The sequence below is a fragment of the Chlamydotis macqueenii genome, chromosome 3 (assembly GCF_036417535.1).
Source record: "Chlamydotis macqueenii isolate bChlMac1 chromosome 3, bChlMac1.mat, whole genome shotgun sequence".
Lineage (NCBI taxonomy): Eukaryota > Metazoa > Chordata > Aves > Otidiformes > Otididae > Chlamydotis > Chlamydotis macqueenii.
In genome coordinates this window covers 50,003,739-50,024,999 of record NC_141558.1, presented here as the reverse complement: position 1 = coordinate 50,024,999, position 21,261 = coordinate 50,003,739, and the positions used below count along the sequence as shown (strand labels likewise).

At 46.2% G+C, this 21,261-nt stretch overlaps 1 protein-coding gene across 1 annotated transcript; it reads right to left on the bottom strand.

Annotated features, from left to right (window-relative positions):
- Positions 1–13,657: 13,657 nt before the first annotated feature.
- GPR6 (G protein-coupled receptor 6) lies at positions 13,658–15,003 on the bottom strand. The gene has a single exon (XM_010129185.2). It carries the CDS (start codon positions 14,995–14,997, stop codon positions 13,999–14,001), a length of 999 nt encoding a protein of 332 aa, XP_010127487.2. The 5' UTR covers positions 14,998–15,003; the 3' UTR covers positions 13,658–13,998.
- Positions 15,004–21,261: the final 6,258 nt, after the last annotated feature.

Sequence of the window (21,261 nt, the reverse complement as noted above, 5' to 3'; positions counted from 1 at the left end):
AAATCTACACATTATTTTTTTCCTATTTCATTCATAGGCGTGAGACATTGCAAGAAAACATATCTTTTAAATCAGGTCTTTGAGGACAGGTGGGCTGCCACAGGGACATTTCCCAAGAACATCACTCAGCTAGCATCCTACAGGCAAGCACACCGAGAAATCCCCAGGCTTTTACTCATTGCTGCTGTACCCGTCCCCTAACATGAGCCCAGGGTAGAGAAGGAGCAGCCCACATGGAGTTGCTCTTTCCACCCTTGCGAAGTAGAATGGGAACAGCAGGGACAATGCCAAGAACTCTCCGTGTCTCAGATTTGCAGGACAAGCCCCGACTTCCATCTGGGAAAGGTGCTTGTCCATAGTGACCGGCTCACAGAGGTGTTTCTTTGTGTGGAGCTGGGCAAAGGATACTTCATAAAAAGAAGCCAGTGAGTATGGATGAATTTGGAGCCTGCTGCCCCGCAAGACCACCTGTAGGCACGTGAGGTAGTGCTGCCCCCTGTTTTGCGCCTGTCCTGCCCCTTTCAGTGAACCCAGGCAAGCGGCAGCAGGGCTGAGCTGCGGCGCGAGGCAGCGTGGCTTCGGCTGAGAGGCCAGTCTGCCCAGAAACAAACGTGGCTGGCAAGGCAAACAGCCCCCTGAGTCCTTTTAAATGAAATAACTGATCGCTCTTTTGTAAACGTTTTCATGCAAACAGCAGCGGCCGTGTCATTATCAGCGACCGGATATTAAGCTATCGCTACCTGTGATTTTGACAGCTTGTTTAAGGGCAGATTTTCCTTTTACGGGCTGCAATAAATCGGGCTGATGATGTTGGCTAAATTACTAGTTTTCTTCTGGCTAGTTGTCTGCGGATTAGAGTTTTACTGTCGCTGATAACTGCACATATTCCTGTGTCACATACCTTTCTAACAAGAACATTTTCAATAGCACAGAAAGAAAATGCTGTAAGAGTCTCCCCTCCCCTTCTCCTCAAGGCAAAGCCAACACACAGAGCCGTCTATAAAACAGTATGAACTCTTATTGCAGTCATGTGGCTGCGCTAAACATCTTTATTAACCTGATGTTCACTGAAAAGTAAATCCTCTGGCAAAATATCAATGGGGGCAACTTATTTTATTTGGCAGTTGGTGGCACATGACTGCTGCGCGCTCTGCTATGACCACTTTAAAGCCGGTTGCCAGTAGCACTGGGTACGTGCAGCAGAGGTAGTACAGAGAGAGTGCGTTACAGATGTGCGCTGCCAAAAATGAAAGACCAATGAGCCAAGTCCATAACTCCAACCCAAGCCCCAGCCATGGAGCAGGACTACATATGAGGGATTTGGCCAACGTAGCCATTGCTGGGGACACAGCACTTGGAGCCCTGCGGCAAACCCAGTGCTGTGCGTCTTGTATCCAGCCATACCTGTGGCAGAAATGTCCTGTTTGGGTAACACCCTTGTCTGCACAGGCACTCACTGCCTGCCCCAGAAACAAGTGTCTGCATGACCCCTTCACATCATTTCCACTGCCCAAGGAGCCTTGTGCCTTTTCTTACTACATTCAGTTCTTGCATCTCTTTGCACAGTGTGTCCATGGGACAGTCCTGGGGCTCACATGTCCTTGGAAAGATGCACCTGAGTGACACTGGTAGTAGTGAACTTGCTCTGTGACACAGATCATCTGAACTATATAAAGGCTTTCAGCCAACAATAATTAAGTGTAGGGAATGAGTAGGGTTTCTGCATGGGGTGATCAGTGCACCATGCAGCTCTATGGGTGTTGGATGGCATCTGGCCACTTATCCTTATTCAAAATGTGTCCTGTCAGCATCCCTCAGAGGGTCCTGAAAACTCCATTCTTGCCTTTTTTTTTCCACTAACAAAGTTCGACTAATTCAAACTCAACAGGATGAGCATCTGAACAGATTGCCTCCTCTCAGGTTTTCTACAAGGTTCTTTGTTGAAAGTGACTATATTTTAGATAAATGTCCACTGTTGTCACCAAGCCTATAGCTTTGACAAAGGCAGCTATTGATTTTATCTGATGTGATCTATCCCATATGAATATACACAGCTTCTCGCTCATCAGCTTGCTATCTCCTACATTATTATGTATTGATTCCCTTATTTGCTTTGTATTTGCCAGCTGTGGAAGTCAGTGGAGTTGTTTTGGCAATTTTGAGGACCAACCTTCACAAAGACTCTTTGCTTTACTCCAGTTTTCTCAGTAAAGCTTGGTCAATTTTTGCCAGAGGGATGGCATTATTTTCTGCTAGTTTCCCCAGGTTCCCTGAATGGTTTAAGTAGAAAGGGAACCAGGTGATCCCTTAAGATCCCACCTGCACTGACCTTTCTATCAAAGCCATAAGGTCTGTCCTCTGAGGGTGCAGACACTGACTTGTGCACGTATGCACACGCGCACCTACCTTAATTCTTCTGTCAGACACTATTACATTACGACTGCCATTAATTAAAATTAATGGCTGCATCCTAATGCCACCGACTAAAATTTGACCCCATTTGTTCATCCACATCGTTATGATCTAATTTGCAGTCTCTATAATGCTATGCCCGTTGCTACAGAGCACGTACCACAGACCTGAGCATCTCAAGGAGATTTTCTTCCACCCCCTGCTATTTTTGGTAGCACCAGCCCCTGCTCACTGGAGGCCTTTCACTCTGCCCGGTGAGGGGTCGCTCACACCACATCGATGGGAAGGGCTCAGACCAGCGGCAGTGAACGGGGGCTGGCAGTCTGGTATTAGGAGCTCACAGTGATTCAATAACCCTTCCCTCTCATCAGTTGTAGATAAGCTAGAGTAAAGAACATCTCCATGGAAATGACTTTACTCGGGACATTTTTCCTAGACTGTTATTCATTTGTCACCAGTTTCCAAACACAGCTTTAGCTAAAGAGGAAAGATGGTTTACTCCATAACCTTTTTGCACGGCATCTCTGAGAAAAAGACCGCTTCAGCTTGTACCTGCAGGTACAGCTGTCCTCAGATGACTTCTGTCGTTTCTCTATAACAACCTGGAAGCCAGCTGGTTGTAATCGTTCTAGGAAATGTACCAACGCACCTCCTACCACGAGGGATGATTTGTAGAACTCCCGCCTAGCAATGGGCTCACACGCAAGGAAGTCCAACCAAAGAAAACTTGATTTAAAAAGATGTGTATACACACACACACATGCAAACTCAGAGTTCACTGCTTGATTAAGAAGATGCTGACACTGTGCAGGAAGTATTTTGGGGGAAAAAGCACGGAGTATTTATTTATAAACAATTCTGCTTGTACAGGCTCCATTCTGGGGTCCAGACATTGTATGAACGGGGAGAAGAATTGCTGACCCTGGGAGGCCAGCAATACATAGCTAAGTAATCGCAAAATCTGGCCTAAACAGAAGGCAGAGGACTGTAGCACCTGTGCTATCTGACTACCTGCTGCTCAAGTATTTGCAAACAATAAATTAAAGAAGAACACATGGCTGTAACAGCGACATACTGAAACAGCACTGGAAGAAACCTGACAAGTTTATTCAACCTGTCGCTCTGTCATGATATTCCTCCATGGGTTTGCCACATGTCTGGCTGCTCCCCATCCTGGATTTGCTCGGCTGATTTTCCTGCTGAGTTGCTGTTCTTGCCCCTAATAGACTATCTTATTTTTTTTCCCCAAGACTCTCTTTCAGACTTAATAAGACCGTGTTGAACACCAAGTTGTCCTTCAAGGTAACTGCAGCCCCTCCCAGCTGTCTGATGGCTGCACACAAAGTAAGTATTGTCCCTGCTCCATCACCCAACTCATTGATGAAAAAAATTGAATCACACTTTGGCTGTAACAGACACCTGTGAAACATGACTCAGTACATCCTCCTGCTCTGGCTGCACATCCCCAGTGATTACTCTCATGGGGGGTTTTACAGAGAAATTTCACCCTTTTTCTCCTCCCTTGCTTGCTCTCAATATTCTTGAGAGGTTGCACAGAAGAATCAAGGTTTGCATCAGGCTTTCTTCCTCCACTTCCTCCTCTCCCCTCCCTGGTTAAGAGGGACATTTGTATAAAGCAGTTGTCATACTTGTGGAAAGAAAACCATATCAGCAATGGGAGAATAGGCACAAGCAAGGAATAAAATGGCTCTCGGGATCTGCAGGTTCACCGTAATGGTTTCCACTGTTTCTCTCTACAAAGGAACATTTTCAAAAGTTAGAAACAACCAATGTCAGGTCACAGCATAAAGGAGCTGGCGGAAAGATAGCATCTCTGTGACGGATGAAGCGTGCAAGCAGCTCTTGAGAAAGGCAGCTTGATGGGAAACCGTGCCGAGCAACAGCTCTTCCCTCTCCTTTGCTTCGGGTGAACCAGGGGGATGGACCCAGTTCACCACAGCACAGCGAGCGCATCACAGCTGATCGATCGCCCAAAGTGCTGGAACAGCCGAGAAATTGTTGCCATGGATTTATATAGGGTTATAAATTTTAAAGGGAGGTCACCTGAGAGTAATCTTGAGAAGCAGGAACAGCAACTTCTCTTCCATGTGGAAGCAAAGGGAGGTGACGCCGGGACAAATAAAGTTGTAAACCTCATATTAAGGCATTTGGGAATGGAGCAAAGGCAAAATAATGTAAGAGCTGGCTTAGGCTGTTTGAAAGATGTTTTTATTGCCTGCGGGTAATACATTCAAGGACATAAACGTGGATTTCTCAATCTCAGTTTCTGATTAAGACAGCCAACAAATTACAGACCACAATGGAGCCTCTCTGAGAGGCAGCAAGACAGAGTAATCCACCCTCCACCACCACTGTCTGCCCGTGCCAGTGCGGGGCTCAGTGGGGAGGGACAGGGCCCCGAGCGGCACCGCACCACCACCGCCCTAGGCTCAGGGTTTGCACAACCCAAGGGGGAAAGAGAAGGCCCTCACCTCCCTGAGGGAGCTGTGGAGGGGCTTGTGGTGGAGCTGGCTGCTGCAGCTCCCCTGACCTGGGTTGTCCTCCCCATCTTGCCTGATTTTCCTCCTTCCCTCTGCCTTCTGCCCGCAGGCGGGTGACTGGGGTTGTGTGTCCACATTAAAAGGGAACTGTCAGCAGAAGCACTGCCAGGGGGAAAGAGTGTTTACCTTCATCAAAGGGTCCAACTGACCTCTTTAATACGTGCAAAGGCAACTCATGCCATGTTTTTAGATCAACCTGAAAGTGCCTGCGCATTGGCTGTGCTCTGTAAGTAGGACTCCACCACTACACCCACATTAAACTGTTCTGTTCCTACCCTGACACCTCAAAAAAATTATCCACAAGGCATTGTGCTGCCTATCACACCCCAGAGGCAGGTCTTGAAGACGTCCTTCAAGTAGCCTGATGGCACGACATGACCTTTAGGATTATCCTGGCCACAAACCAGCACATAATGCTGAGGCAAGCTAAGCCTTTCATGTTTGCTCTGAAGACCTTAGGAATGTAACATGCTGGATATCCTGAAGAATATCACTCCTATTGTGTCTTTTTCACCGCTGGTGGTAGATGATCTTCAAGGCACAGCTCCACCAATAGCTTCCAGATCCTTCTGAGGACCACAAGGAGACAAAGCAAGCTGCAGATCTCATAGAACCAGGCATTTTTTGTTTGTGTCTTCACCAGACTGGCCCACAGATCCCTCTCAGGTGTAGCAAGAGCAGAAGTGGTATACAAATGTTAGAGGGAACAGTCCTCTCTGAGGTGACATCCACCCAACTCCTCACATGTGAAAACCCTCTGACAGAAGAGGTAGCGTTGTCTGAAAAGACAGGAAAATAGATATGGGTTTGAGGAAAGGCAGTTCATGCCCAGAGCAGGAAATACGACATTTTCACAGTGCCTTCAGGGAAGAGAGAAGGAAAGACAACCTCTGGGGCAGAAATGAAGGCAAATGGGGGCGTCAGCGCAAGAAGTGAGATAAATAGGAACAACAGACCCATATAGATGTTCCCAAAATGGAAATAGAAGACATACATCCTGTGTTTTATATGCAAACACCTTGTTCCAGGAGCAAAATTACTTTTCTGATGTTTTTCAGCAGCTCCTAAGCAAGTTTCACTGCTACCTCGTTTTCCAATATCGTCATTTTCTGCCCTGCAGAAGAGGAGCATAACAAAGCACAGACTTTCATGCAGGTATCCAACTCCCACTTGTTACTACATAGGGATGCTCTGCCAACTAGGATAAGACACTTGCCGTGTCTTGATCTGTCCAGTGGTATGCTGTGCCCGTGAGAAGTACCCACAGCACTGAGTGCCACCAACACACTCCTCAGTTTGTGGTAGGGATAAGATGGGGAGGGAGTGTCAGAGGGACTCGTGCCCTGTTCATCACTGGCTGAGGCACCAGGGAGTTGCTGGAGAGAAGGAAACACAGCCACATAGCTTGGCAGGCAAATGGGATAAGCAACTGGTTGGTCAGAAAGCCAGTTCTGCTGCCTGTGTGATAGAGAAGCTGGATTGACATCATCAAGTCAAGGATCAGACACAGTCAGCATGTTTCTGCCTGCTCAGATAAAGCAACAAGTGCTTGTTTCAGACCAAGCATGGCCAGATAGAAGAGTATTATTAGGAAGCTCTTATGGATCTGACCAATACTACAGATAAGCTATGGTTAGACAAAAGGTCCCAGTTTTAATAATGATGAAGGCAGAGCTAGAGCCTTTCCTAACTTCTAAAGATGTCTTATGAAAGAAGAAAGTCAGAGATGTTCTGGTTGGCACAGTAAGTGCCGTGTGCTGCTAATGCAGTGGTGGGTTTCAGCAGACAAGCAAGCAGCCGTGGCATTTACCCAAATAAATATGGGAGAGCTGTGGTGCTGCAAAGCATCTTCGTTTCCCGCAAACGTGTCTCCTGTGGAACTGACACTGTCTGACAGCACAGTGAAGTATGCTAATCTTTCCAATTTAGTTTCAAAAGAAAATAATGCAATTAGCTGTTCCTGTTCACAAATAGGCAGCATCTGATCACTCTTAGGGCTCACTATTCCAGCACTGTGAGCCAGGCCTCATACAACAGATTGCTCTGCAAATGCCTGCCTCCCACGTGGCTGTCTTTGACCATCATGGAGCAGCTCACATCCCTGGAAGAAAGGAGTCCATCTTCAGCTGCATCAAGGTGGAGAGCTGCACAAAGTCTTGGGTTTATGCTCAGCGTACAGATCACACTTCAGCCCCAAACTCTCCCTGAAAAAGGCTTTCTGATGTGTTCACTTTGAACGTAATTCCATCAACCTTATTATTTTCTTTGAGCCATTTCTAGAAGAGCAAGTGTACAGAAAGTTGGAGCCCTTAACTTACTTGTCTCCCATTTTCCTTACTGCACAACAACACTTAAAACAGAATACACCACCGCTTGGAAAAATTATAAACACTTTAAGAAAACCTAACTTCTTACCAATTAAGAAAAATTAGTACAGTATCAAAAGTCAGAGGCTGATATTGGGAAGAAGCAGCAAGGTCCCCATATTTACTGATACATTCAATTTCCAACAGAAGAGACTTCTTTTGATGACATCTTAATATTACCTAGATTCACTTCTTTCTATAAAAAGCAGCAACAACTAGAAGTGACAAATTATATTTGCCTGCAGGTATACAATCACATTATCTCACTGTGGTGCAAAGGATAACGTGTCACTGAAGGTGATGATTAAAAAAAAAAAAAAAGAATCAGTCATTCAAAGTGTGTCATAGATTTAATTACATTTTATAGAAGACTCAACCTTTATTTTAAAAATCTACATCTCGGAGAATGTTTCCAGAGCCTCTCCTTCTGCCTTGGTTTCAAATGTAATTATTAATTTTCATGCCATCATCTTGTCAGTGATAAAATGAGTGCTGAGCCATACAAAATACACTTTATCTCAAAAGAGACAGAAGGTTCAAGCTCATTTTTAGAACCCTTTTCCAAATCTTCCCTGAAAAACCTCTTTCAATTAAGCTACAAACTGAAAAAACTACACATCAAGCAGGCCGCTTGGAGAAACTCCCTCCCAGGAAAGACAACTTTGTTTTAAACCAGCCAGGAGCTAGATGGTGAGTAGCAGGGAAAAAAAAATAGGATAAATAACAGAAGAAAACAAAACAGAGATGGAAAACAAATATAGTACACTAGCTCACAGAAAATCCCAATGTCCAGTTTCCTCCCAAGTCACAGGAGACTCCTTTGAGCACCCTCCTCACCTACACACTGAGCATGATGTCACAGGGGTGGAAGAGCCCTTTGGCTAATTCGGGTAAACCTACCCCAGCTGTTGGCTAATTAGGAAACTCTCCCAGCTGGGTGCCCCAGCCACAGGGGCCACCAGCTCCAGTTCTCCTCCCAGCTCAGGTGAAAATTAACTCCATCCTAGCCAGAACCAGGGCACCAAGGAAAATAAGGAATCCTCTTTCCTTTCCAAGTATGCTGGAGAGGTAGATAGAATCAGGAGCTCAATTCACACAGTGTTGTTTCTTTTTCTTGACTACAGAACTGTAAGTCCTATTTACTTAGCTATAAAAAAAAATGCAGATGTAGAGAGATACAGCTTGACTCAGAAAAAAAGTTCCCTTAACAGTTACTCAGATTTACTGGTTCCACTCAACACCTCCCGTAATGCCTGGGGGCACCAGCAATGGGCAAAAGCTGGGAAGCAAAGCGCAGTCAAAACATTGGCAGATATTTTCCCAGGTATTTTCTTCATCAGCCAAATTCTGACACTGTGCCCAGCTGTGAGCGAGATTGAGAGCAAGCTCGTGTCATCTCATGGTGCTGTAGGAAACAGCATCTTCAGGAGATGCTCCAGTAACTGAAAGACCAGTTACAAGGCGCAGGTTTTTGGAAATGCGGAGGCATGAATCAGAGCTCATGTCAGGTAACACAGTGGCCTGTTGGTGTGGGTGGCATAAGGTACATGGAAAGACAAGGGAAAAACAGCAAATACGAATAGGATGTAGTGAAGATGCTGAGGATACCTCTTGGTTTCTATATCGTTGAGACATTGTAATTTTTGTTTCTTTTTTTTTTATGGTTTTGGTGTTTTTCATGCATTTAATGCACTGTAATGGATGCTAAGTGTTCCGTCTCTGGATCCAAAGATGCATGATAGAAACATAGGCCTCCTTTTTTTAAAAAAAAAACCTAAGGAAAACCTCTGTTTTTTAAGGAAAGCAGCAAGGAGCTGCCCTTGTTAATGCCCTTGATAAGCGAAACTGCCTCTGGAGGAATGTTTTCCTTGGGAGAGCTTTCTGTAGCCAGAGGAAAGAGTTTAAACTTCGAAAGGCAATGAAGGGCATGTTGATTTTCCACCCAGGGGGAGTTTTGTGTGGCATTCCAGGGCAAAATGCAGCAGCTCAGAAGCTGCTCCGTGAGCTTTCACCTCCAGCACGTCCCAGGGAGGGCTTCACTCAGTGAGGACCAGGCAATGGGGAGATACCTCACAACTCAGAGTCTCCCCGAAAAAAGCAAGCCCAGCAGGGGTTAAGGTGACCTTCAGATGTGCTCATCCCCTGTGCAGAGCTGGATGCCACCTGCTTGGTCACTCCTTGCCCTCCGAGCCGCATGTCTCTGTCATGAAGCAATGAGACGCAGAAAACATGTTTTTTTGTTTTCCCCTTTGTCCTTTTTTCTTTCTAAAGCTAGCTGAAGAGCTTAGGAGCAGCTGCACTATCAGAAATTATTTTTACCTCATTAAAAAAATTTGTCTTGTGAAAATGAGAGCAGCAGAATGGAGATTGGAGCTTCTAGTGCTTTGCCGGGTGTTACTTAGTACCTGCGGATCATTACATTGATAAAAATATGTACAGACGCACTTTTCAGGTTTGAAAGTGTTTTGTCCTTTTGTTTGCTTAGCTAAATAAAGAGGTTTTGTTTGACCTGTGATTTTGAATCCAGCTGGCTTTTTAATATACAGTGACTCACACAAAGCAGCCTGCAGAGTCGGTCTCCTTTCCACTGCTACACCGCTGATTTCGGCAGAAGCCCCACAGAAAATCAAGCGGTGGGGAGAGGCTTTCGGCCCAGCTCTTGCCCAGGCCTTCCTCACCAGACCTCTGGTCCTCTTTCTGTAATTGCTCCATGAGGGGGCTAATCATGGAGAGAGCTGCTTCGCGCAAGCCAAATTGCCAGGATCTGGCCTTTTGAGGCACTGCAAGTCTCGTAAGATTTTCAAGGTTAGCGATAAACCATTAGTTTCTAATGAAAATTGGAGCTGAGGCTGAGGGCTTCCTGCCTCAAAATGGTAATCTTTTATAATGAGATACTGCCATTATCCTGGCTGATGTGCAATAGCGCATCACTGGTTTTAGTGGGAGCAGGCTGGGAGCTCTTTAGACCAGGACTGACGTTATTTCATATCTACTTCAGGATAAGCCAAAGAGTTTTTAAGGGCGGTAAAGCAGGAAATCTCATTTTCATTTTCAAAAAAGGCTACTTATAACATATAATTACCAAACACTGGGCCTGATCCTTCCACCTAGCTCAGTGTGTGTTTTCTCCCCTTGCAACCTTCACCATTGACGCGAGAACGTAAAAACCATTGAGCAGGCACAAGGAATGATCCGTGCTCACCAGTGGCAATGGCAGTTTCTGTTGCAATTCTGCAGTCTCTGTGCAGGCAAAGTTGCCCATTGACTTTTGGAAATACAAGATCAGACACAGTACATGGTTGCTCCCCTAGCTGGCTCCCTGTCAGGGCTGGGGGAGGGTGGGTCACGTCAATGCACTGCCCAGCGACTGCGAGGGGGGCTTCAGGAATTTTTGTCTTCAAATCATTTCATGACCAAGGTAAAAGTGCCACTGCTTGACAACACAAGGAGTTTACGGGTCCAGACACTGCAAATGTAACACCGTTTTCTCAAATGAATATCTGCCCTTGTGACAAAAAACTCAGCAAAGAAGATACAGGCATTGTGCTATACACAATTCCTGGACTTCCTCCGTCAGGAATTGCAGTCCTTCTTTTTCTAAAGTGAGATGTTATTTGGGGGGACAGGAGATCACGCAGCCTGCTTTAGGTTATTCTGCTCAGGTATCCCTGCAGATCGGGACTCGCTCTGCAAATGAAAGGCCGTATTTTACTGCAAGTGGCTTGACGTCAATCCCACTCCCAGGGCTAACCAAAAGCCATCAAAATACTCTCTCCTCTTTTGCTTTAGTCTTTCCCAGAAATGATGAGTCAGCAAAAGCTTTCTGAATGTGGTATATAGAAAAAAAACTCCACGTTTGTATTGTCCCAGCAAAATGAATTGCTGAGAGCACTGTAACCCAAACTTGCTTCCTTGAAGAGGGGAACAATGCTTGGGGAAATAACTTCAAAGTGTTGCATTTTTAACAGGAGGAATCCAGCTTTCTTTTGTAGGTACAGTAAATCATTGGGAAAAGTGCTAAAGGGAAAATGTGGTCACATAGTAAAAACATGAAACAAAGCAAATAACATGTTGGGCTAAAAGTGGAAATGTAACTCACCTAAGTCCTTTTCACTCCTGGATTCACTGAAGCAGGATTCTATCCATCTAAGCTTTCTATATCTAATTTTTGTACAGGTTGTCACTGCTTAATGACTATGGTCAAAATCCCTGATGCTCAGTTCCTGACAGAGTTAATGAAGGGAGGTGGCATCAGGGGTGGTCTCTAGCAGATTCTGTCTTCCTAAATCCAGGGTGTAAAAGTACGCATAAGACATTTCTCCTAGGGGCTTTTAGAGCCAATACTGGTCTTTGGAGCCTACACAGGGCTCCCAGAAGCCTGCTCAGGTCCTACTCAGCATCTCACACCTGGGTGCAGGTTCAGTGCTGGGGCGTGAGGACCCGCATCCCAGCGGGGAGTGCTGCCTTCAGGAAACACTCGGTCAGGGAACCGATGGCAACCCTGCCCAGCAGTTATACTGCAGTCCATGCAGGAATGACAAGGATTTATGACACTAAAGCCTAGCACATGGCAAATTTTGCAGTGTTACCAGAAAGTTTTGCCAGATTTCACCAGTCCAAGGCACTCACTGGTCTTTTCTCTCAGCCGTCACTACTGTGGCTGATGCAGCATCTTTAGCAGGTTGCTAGAGCAGGGCCGGGATGCTCCAGCCAGCAGTTTGGCCCCTGGCTTTGCAGGGGGAAAGGCGCTCAGGCATCCTCTGTGCCACCTGGCCTCAGGGCTAGAGGGCAGGCCTTGCCCTCTTTTAGTTACTAGCTTAGGCGTAGCCTATGAGATGAGGGCTTAAAAGAGGGGGGAAAAAATAATCTTTCTCACTAGCAACTTTAGAGTTCTTAATCCAAGTAGCATTTTGACCTGTCGCAAGATCTGGTTTAGATCATATTTGTAATGCACAGCAACGGTGCCCTGATTAATACTTGCATGCCTGGAGGTGTCAATCAATTACAATGTCACGTTTGTGATTATTCGAGTTGATAAAAATAATGGAGCTAGTAGCGTCTGGAACACAGTTTTCTGATCAGATCACACTTAAAATGAATTATCTTTATATTATCAGTGAAATCATGCTGGTTTTCATAATACTTGCCTTGACTTGAATACAATATTACTGATTCACAGCTTCGCTGGGGCTTGTTGGATCCTCATGGCCCCAGCAGGCAAATGCTTGATGCTTTGTCCAGTCATAAGCTGTGAAACACATTAGTCCAAGCTTTTTACATAGCACATGAAAGTAATCTGTTTCAGCCTTTAAATATAAATTGAAATTATAGTGATAAATTACAACATAACCAGGATGTAAATGCAGCGTAACTATAAATAAATAAGCAGCAACACTGCTTCTGAAATTTGCCACACGTGTTATTGCTCTAAATAAATCAGTCGCCAGTGACTTTGAACCTGAGTGAAGAAGTGTTTCCAAACTCTGAACAACATTGACCTGTGATGGGCTCTCTGAAGCCACTAAGCTGTGGGATTATCAGAAAACTGTATACTGTTCGGAGACAGGCAGACAGCAAAGATGCACTTAAATGATTTTTCCACAGCATGTAGTCCAAAAAAAGAAGCAAGAGAAACAATTCAGGGTCCCCTCAGAACTGCAGATGATAAGGAAAGTTGATTTATTCTGGCATTTTACAGGCTTTTAGGCAAGAAGACTGTGATTTTTTTCTTTTTTTCCTTTTTTTTTTTCCCTCTAGTGTTAAACTAAAAGAGAAAAGAAAGAGTCTAGCTTAGAGTCCAGTTTTTCCCCAGAATTTGATAACTTTTTAATGGAGCGTTATCATAAAAGGCTAACTTATAACGGGAAGATGAAAGCTCCTGGAAACCTGGCAAGTAGCTGTAATTAGCAGCCTGTGTGACTGGGCTTTTTGTTTCTTTGGTTGCTGCAGAATGAGCCTGTGCTCTTCGTTACTCTCTCTTTGCCGGAGTAAAGAAGAGATCAAATAAACAAGCAAGCAGGAAGGTGCCTTTCTTGATGCAGTATTTCATCTCTGTAGTGAACGACGATCCCTTTAGGCAGAATTACATGGGGAGCTTTCAAAAGTAAACACAGGGACTTTGCTCAACTGGCAAATTTGCCAGCTCTCTTATTTCTTAAAAGCATCTAAACACACAAACTTATATTACATCTTAAATGTTTTTTATTTGTATACAAAATGTTATAATTTATCAATATTGTGCAGCAAAGTGTAGATACACACATACGTACATACATACAGCCCTCCCCACCCCGCCAGCACACACACATACAAATACAACACAAATACCACTTTCTTTCTCTCTGCCCTTCAGAAAGGCAACACTGTTTTGGCAGGTCAGCAGCTAGAAATAAGGTGCTATAATTAAGCTGTTTCGGAATGTCTTCACTTTACAAATGTGATGTGCAAATTTATGTACAACCACATTTTTTTTTTTTTTTTTCACGGAACCCAAATCTCCGTACCCCCAACCACTCTCAGAGATGCAAACATGTATAAAGTGCTAATACTTAAGCATGTTTCCAACGACTTCACAACGTAGTTTGAAGTTTAGAGCAGGCACTGTGATAGTTCACTGGGTCAATTGTCACTCGGTGCGGTACGACAGAGAGAAAAGTCACTCAGACATCGCTGGGGGACCGGGAGCGGAAGGACACTTTAGCCTGCAAGCAGCCGCAGAGGAGCATCCACATGGACCTCTGGATTTCCTGGTTTCTGTAGGCGTAAATGATGGGGTTGATCATGGAGTTATAGGTAGCGGGGAGAAGCGTGGCATAGGTGTAGACAGAAGGGTAGTCAGGGTCCCCCACCACGCAGTAGATGGCAAAAGGCAGCCAGCTGGCTCCGAAAGTCCCGAGGATTATAGCAAGGGTAGAGACGCCTTTTTTGGTGGCGACGTAGTGTGAAGCAGTCAGAAAGTGCTGCTGGAGAGCTATCTGGTGGGCATGCCTGCAAACAATCTGGCAGATCTTGATGTAGAGATGGAGCATGACGAGGAAGATGAGAAAGAAAGAGGCAGACAGCAGTGTCACGTTACTCTTGGTCAAGGGTCTGACGACGCTGCAGGCGGCACGGTCACGCAGGCAGTTCCAGCCCAGGACAGGGAGCAGCCCCAGGCAGAGGGAGACACCCCAGGCGCCCGCCAGCATGGTGTGGACGCAGAGCACCGTCCTTTCTGAATAGTAGGTGAGGGCGTTGTAGAGGGAGAGGTAGCGATCGACCGTGATGGCCAGCAAGCTACTCACCGAGGCGGCGAAGGAGGCGACGAGGAAGCCCACTGTCAGCAGGCTGACCGTTTCCGAGCGGATCACGTACTGGAAAACGAAGTTGAGGATGAGGCCGAGGCCGGCCAGCAGGTCCGCCGTGGCCAGGCTGCCCACCAGCACGAACATGGGGGTGCGCAGGGCGGGCGAGTAGCAGATGATGGCCACCACCAGGGCGTTCTCGCAAGCGATGGCGGTGCCGGAGACGCAGAGCATCACGTCCCAGGGGTTGAGGGCGGCGGGCGCGGGGGGCCGCGACGACAGCTCCAGCGAGACGTTCCCGCCGCCGCTGCCCGCCGCCGGCAGCCGGGGAGCGGCCGCCCCGCTCTGGTTCAGGGCCGCCGCTGCCTCCTCCATCGCCGCCCGGGCCGCCTCGGCTGTGCGGGGGCAGAGGGGGTGAGCGCGGTGGCGGCGGGGGCGCGCATGCCGGGCGGCGGGGCCGCGCCCGCCCTGTCTGTGGTGCTGAAGCCGCAGAAGTTTCCCGCCGGACCGGTCGCCTCCGGCGCTCCTCCTTCCTGGGCCCCGCCCACCTCCTGGGCCACGCCCCGCCCGGCCCTGGGCCACGCCCACCACTGGCCTCTGGCCCGCCCACCCCCTGCGCTGGCCGGGGCCGGCCCCTGGGAGCCGGGTGGCGTTTGCCGGGGGGCAGCGCTTGTCCCCTCTCCCGCTGCTGCTGTTCCCTCGCTTGGCAGCAGGGTTTCCCCCGCTTCGACCGCCGCCCGCCGCGCGTTCGTGGGGAGAACACGCGAGTTTTGTGTCCGGGCTCTAACGGCTCTGAAGCCAGTGGGGAGCTCCGGGCAGCGCCGAATGTCATCGATTCCAAATAGCAGCGCTGAAAATCCCTGTGAAAAAGCCTGCTTCACGCCCGTCCTCTCGGAACGATGCGCACTCCAAGATTAACAATCCCTGTAGCAGTGAAAGGATCCCCACTGTTTCCTGAGGTCCCCTAGGCCGAACCAGAGAAGACCCAATTCCATGGGCACAAAAAATAGCGGCTCTCCCGTCACCTCACCCTTTGCGTCTCACAATGAACCAGCAACCAATGTGTTTCCTCTCTAAAGCCATAAATCAACAGGGACAACTGTCTCGTGCCAACAGCTACCAAACCCGGCATCAAACCAGCGCGGGCAGCAGGTAGTTCCCTCCTGCAGCAACGTGGCTTTCCTGGCGCTAAGCGGACAGGCCAAAAGGTGCCCCCCCCACCCCCCGAAACTCTGGCAGATTGTGTTTGTTCTGTAACTGCTGATCAAAAGAATGTGGAAATAAAATGGCCTCTCTGTTATGGGAACTGCATGTGAACCATTCAGACACAATTTTGAAAAATTCCTTAGAAGAAAATGTGTTTGCTGCCTTGGACAGTCCAAAGGAGGACGTCATGCAAGCCATGCCACAGTAAAATGCAGGCACATCCAGAGGGAATTACGAGTGTCAGCATTCATTACATCCATCCCCATCCACACCATCCTGCAGGCTAAATGCCATTATCAAGACGAGCTGCGGATTCCTTGTATCTCTGTAAACAACCGAAGACATTGTTTCCCAGGATTTCCGAAACACCAATCTCAGCACAGTTGAATTTGGAAGGGACCTGTGGAGGTCAGGTCTGGAGCATCTCGCTGATCCCAACACCTGCTCAGAGCAGGGACAGCGTCCACCGTGCAAAAGTTTTTCCTCAGGATCTCGTTCAGTCAAGTCTGGATACCTCCAAGGAAGGAGATTGTACAACCTCTCTGTGCAACCTGCGCCTGGACTTTGCCCTCAACTATGCAGATTTTTCCCTTCTATCTAGCTGGACTTAACTTCACTGCAACTTGTGCCCCTAGCCCCTTGTCCTGCATGGTGTCCTGCTGCCTGTATATTCTCCCGTGCTCATCCAGGCATTACAACAGCATTTGTAACCGCAGCAAAACCAGCTGTAAGTTCTGTGGTATTGGTGTGGCATCTATAAAGCATAGAGAGAAACATGTCACTTATCCACTTTTCAGTAACTAAATGCAGTGTGGAAGGTCTCCATTGTGTATGATTTGTCACTTCTTTGACGAACCTATTACCTCTGGGAAACAAGTATGTGGCTGACCTCTGTAACAGCGTATATATCATAAGACAGCATACGCCATTTATACACTGGACATACATAATTTTGAACATCTATGTTCTCAAATACTTTTTCCTTAATTGAAAACCCTGAGACCCCGTGCTATCAAGGCAGAAGTCATTTCATGTGTGGTGAAACCTCGTGAGAGCGTTAGGATCTCAGAGTGAGATGCCGGAACAGTTTTTAACCTAGGAGCCAGTCCAGCCTGCCAGCCCTTACCTGTTGTCACGTATTTCGCTCAGTGAAAGAACTGCTCAAGCATCGCAATGTGTCTCTGAAAGGGAGATGCATGTGTCCAGCTTGACTTCGCTCCTTGTTGTCAGGTGTTTTCTGAGTTCTTCCGGCTCTTTATTCCCTGCATTTCTCTGGACTTTTACCCTTTCAAGAGGAGGATGCTTTTAGCGTCCACGTCAGGTTCATACTGAGCTCAGCGAGCAGCACTCTGCATCTCCCCCGTCTCCCTCACGTTGCCGAGTATCAGTTGTCAGGGTTAGTGACCAACTCCACACTTATTAAAATGGTTACATCTCCTTGGGAACTGTTTATATTTCCAGAGCTATCGTTAAAGGCCTTTTATCTTCTTAGTACAGCTTCTTGCATCAGTCATGCCAGCAAAAGGTGAGCCATCTGTATTGCTCTTAATTTTAACTGGTTGTGGGAAAAAGAGGATTCAAAGATGAGATAAAGCTGGCATCTAACAGCCATGCTCGTTTATCACACACCGTAAGGGGCAGCGGAGAGAGAAATCTGGCCAGACCTCCTGCACTGCCATCAAGATGTTTTCATATTGGCTTCCTAGCTGAGACTGGATCCACAGATCTCACAGGAGAATATAAAAACAAAAAGCCGTGTTTCAGCAGTGCAGACCTAAGCACAGCATATCATATAACTCAGTAATTATCTTACGCAAATTTCTGAAAATTAAGCAGCCACAAAATTTAAAAGTTGCTGAAATAAATGATCTAAAAACTCTCCGCTTGACTTCCCCATCTGTTCTGAGAGCTGAGCAATATTGCCGTGTAATTTTAATATGTGATTACTTAATTTTGGTTAAATATGAATTATTTTGATAGCTGGTATTCTTTAATGATTAATAAGTAGGCTGAGTAAATGTTAAGTATTATTAAATGCGCTTTACATAGCATGAGTTGGAACCAAAAAAAAAAAAGCACTTTGAAATTTTTCTTTCCAATAACAAGCCGAAAATATTGGAGAGTCATTTTTCTTCTGGCAACATAAAGAAGCCTTAAAATAAAGGGGGGAGGAGGGGAAGAGCGAGGGGGTTAACACAGATGGTGAGCTAACCAGCGCTGACATTTCAGAGATTTCTATGCAGCTGGCATTAAAAGATGTTTTAAACACTTAGCAATCCATTTAGGCACCACTTCAAGTTTATCATTTTCCTGACTTGGTGAACTCAGCCTCGTCACTTGGTGTCACCGATGACTAGGTCCTCATTGACGATACCCCCTGCCTGATCCTTCAGATTTAGACAGGTGCCCACCTGCAAACGTGCTGTGTTGCAAAATTTACTGATGAAATAAACTGCAGAGGCCTTCAGGTGCCATGTAGAATTTAAATCACATCTTACACAGTCCTGTTTCTCCGCCACACATCATGTTTCCCACACAGTCCTTGACTTGTGCTTCTTGGTGGAGCACTCATGGTTCCATCAGTGCCCTTTGATGAGTCTTCAGCTGCTTGGCTGCTCTGTCCCTCATGCAGATACAGTCCAGAAAACAGCCTGCATGTCTATAAAATCTCTTTTCCTTGCACAGCAAGGCTGTATGGGATTGCAGAAACACATGAACAGAACTACCAGGCTTTTTCTGGCACATGCTTGGGATGGAAATCCCGGTTTACTCTGTTGCATTCACAAAGCTGCATTTCTCCAATGGATTTTAGAGGTGTTTGGAAAGCAGTACTGTATCTTGTGTGGTCTCTGAATTGCTAACAGAAAGCACAGGGATAAAATTCACATAAGCATGTGAAAAATCTGCTTTAAATAGTGTAACAAATACTTATTGATAGGGATGAATTCAGACTGAACCTCAGGTTGAAACCCGTAGAGTCTGAAGTATCACACAGTTCTTTTGCAATGAGAAGAAAATGTGAATGTGGATATGTGCAGAAGACTGGACAAAAGCATAGCTAACTACTTTGAGCTTCCACTAATGGCTCTAAAAGGGCTTTGCAGCAATTTAAAGCTAAATAAAGAGACAGGTCAACATGTGACAGCAATAGTGTCCTGGAAGCATCATAGATCCCCGCTGAAATCTACAGGAAAATAAAATATGAATCTCTGAAATTTAGTCTTCTGCAAGGTAGTCTCCAGCTGAAAATTCTGTCACAGAGTGACCTAAGGGTTAGAAATGATGAGTTTGGATCTAGGTAGCACTGATGGAAAGGAGAAAGGATGGACTTCTTAGGCATTCTTCCTGATGGACTCTTTTTGGAGCCCTGCAAGTGCCCAAGCCAACCTGACTCTTTCAAATGCATTATTTTCTCTGATCCATGCACAAGCCGAAAGCTCACACATTCACTCACTCTTTTTTCTTGGACAGAGAGCAAACACTGAAATACAAAACTTGTCCTTTCACTCTTTTCTATCTCTGCTAACCCACCAAGTGAGAGCCTTCCTCTGTCCCCTTTCTTTCTTGGAGTAGGATCCCCACCCAGCCTCCCTTCTCCCTGCTCTATTCCACCAGTTTTGGCAGCTGCTGGTTCTGCCTGTGGCTGATGGTGGCACGGTCCCAGGCTATGAGCCCTTCTCCTTCTACCACTCCCGTTTCAGACAGGGTGAGTTTTGGATGCAGCTTTGACCTCTTAAGCTGAGTCAGGCAGGGGCTCTCCCCTGGGAGATGCCTCTTAGTGCTCACCACCCAGAGAAGTTTATTTTTTTCAGGTGCTTGGGCTGTCATATCATCTTTTGATAGGGATCCAGCAACTACAAGAGCGACTTGCACTTGTGCTCAGCAATCTCCACATCTGTCAGCCTGCTTCCACCAGCCAGTCAGGCTGAGGGAGAGGACTTGGCTGAGCTTCCGAAGGAAAGAACGTTTGCCAGTGATATTTGGATGCTGAAAGAGCTGCACGTGGGTTTGTATAGAGTTTATTAGAAAAGGCATGGTCATTGCTTACCTTTGTTTAAAAAGCTAGCCTCTGGTCCACTCTGCTTATTTCCAGAGATTGGTGATGAACATACTGAAGCTAAAGACATGACTTTTGCCACTTTTCCTTTCTTGCCCTGCTTGTTCTATAGATGGAAAGAAATCATCATCAGCAAAGGTCATTTATCGTTTGATGTGTCATCAAGTGCAATGCAACAAGGTCTTTTATTGTTTTCATTCTTTTAAACTTTTCCGAAACCTTTTTGCTTAAGTTTTTAAATGGCTTCAAACTACCTTGTACATTGTTCAAGGGCTTTTCTGCACATCTGAGTGAGGAAGACCTGAGTTTACCTCACTAATGTCTTTTTGCAGCTTTGTAAAAAGAAGCTGCTAATTTATTTCACTAAAATGTTTATGTTTTTTCATGTGATCCTGTAAGTTACTGATTAGTTACTACACAGGAGGGTGTAGGTGTATTTTTTTTCATTAAAGCTAATAGCGAGTTTGAGAACAATTTTTCCAGATACTAGAATGCAGGCTAAAAATAAATTTCATTGTGGAAAAAGTACAGCACTCATCTTCCACTCTGAAATTGCTCTCTCAGAAACTGCAAGAAGACAGCCCCATCATCACTCAGCAATAATTTCCCTGCCCACAGTACAGAACCACCTCTGCAGGCCAATCCCTATAAAGGGCTTTGGGAACTGCAATAAGGTATGTGCCTCCCACACAATAGGAAAAAAATGTATTTTTTTAAGCCAGGAATCCCAATCCTGAGGATCCTTTGAGCAGGTAGAGCTCAGAATAGGATCCAAATGGAAAAGGAATAAGCTCAGCCTTGACGTCTGAGGAGCCGGCCAGAGGGATGTGCTAAGGAAGCAGAGGTGCACAGGAAGCAGGCATCACATTGACCAAGAAGGATCTGCACTAGAACTTTCTCCCCACAAAACTGGTAGCCATGTCCTGGCTTTTAGAGACCTGAGCAGGGCTTATTAATCCTTTTTTTTTTTTTTAAATCTAGGAGGTAACATTTGTCCAGGCACAGCCCTCTAGGGACTCACCTAGTGACTGTGGAAATGGAGGGGGAGGTCTGATTCTTTGCTCCACATCTCCCACAGGAATGAATTAACTACGTGCCCTGTGAAAAAATCTGGGCCAACAACGATATGGCATTAAGCAGTCACTGCAGGTAAGACAGAAACATCCCCTTTGAGACAGGACCAAAATCCCCATCTTCACTCACCCTACGAGGCTGTAGTCAGGCTTTGTTTCCTGTGCTTGCTGCACAGGTACATCTCCACACAACCTCCCTACAAAATCAACTATGCCCAAGCTATCCCTGATAGATGGGTTTCCATTTTGCCCTTAAAAAAATCCCTTAAAATTGCCCTTAAAACTCCAGTGATGGAGTTTGTC

What these genes read in the sequence shown, in the direction of transcription:
- GPR6 (XM_010129185.2), bottom strand. Translation starts at nt 14,997, where the DNA reads ATGGAGGAGGCAGCGGCGGCCCTGAACCAGAGCGGGGCGGCCGCTCCC.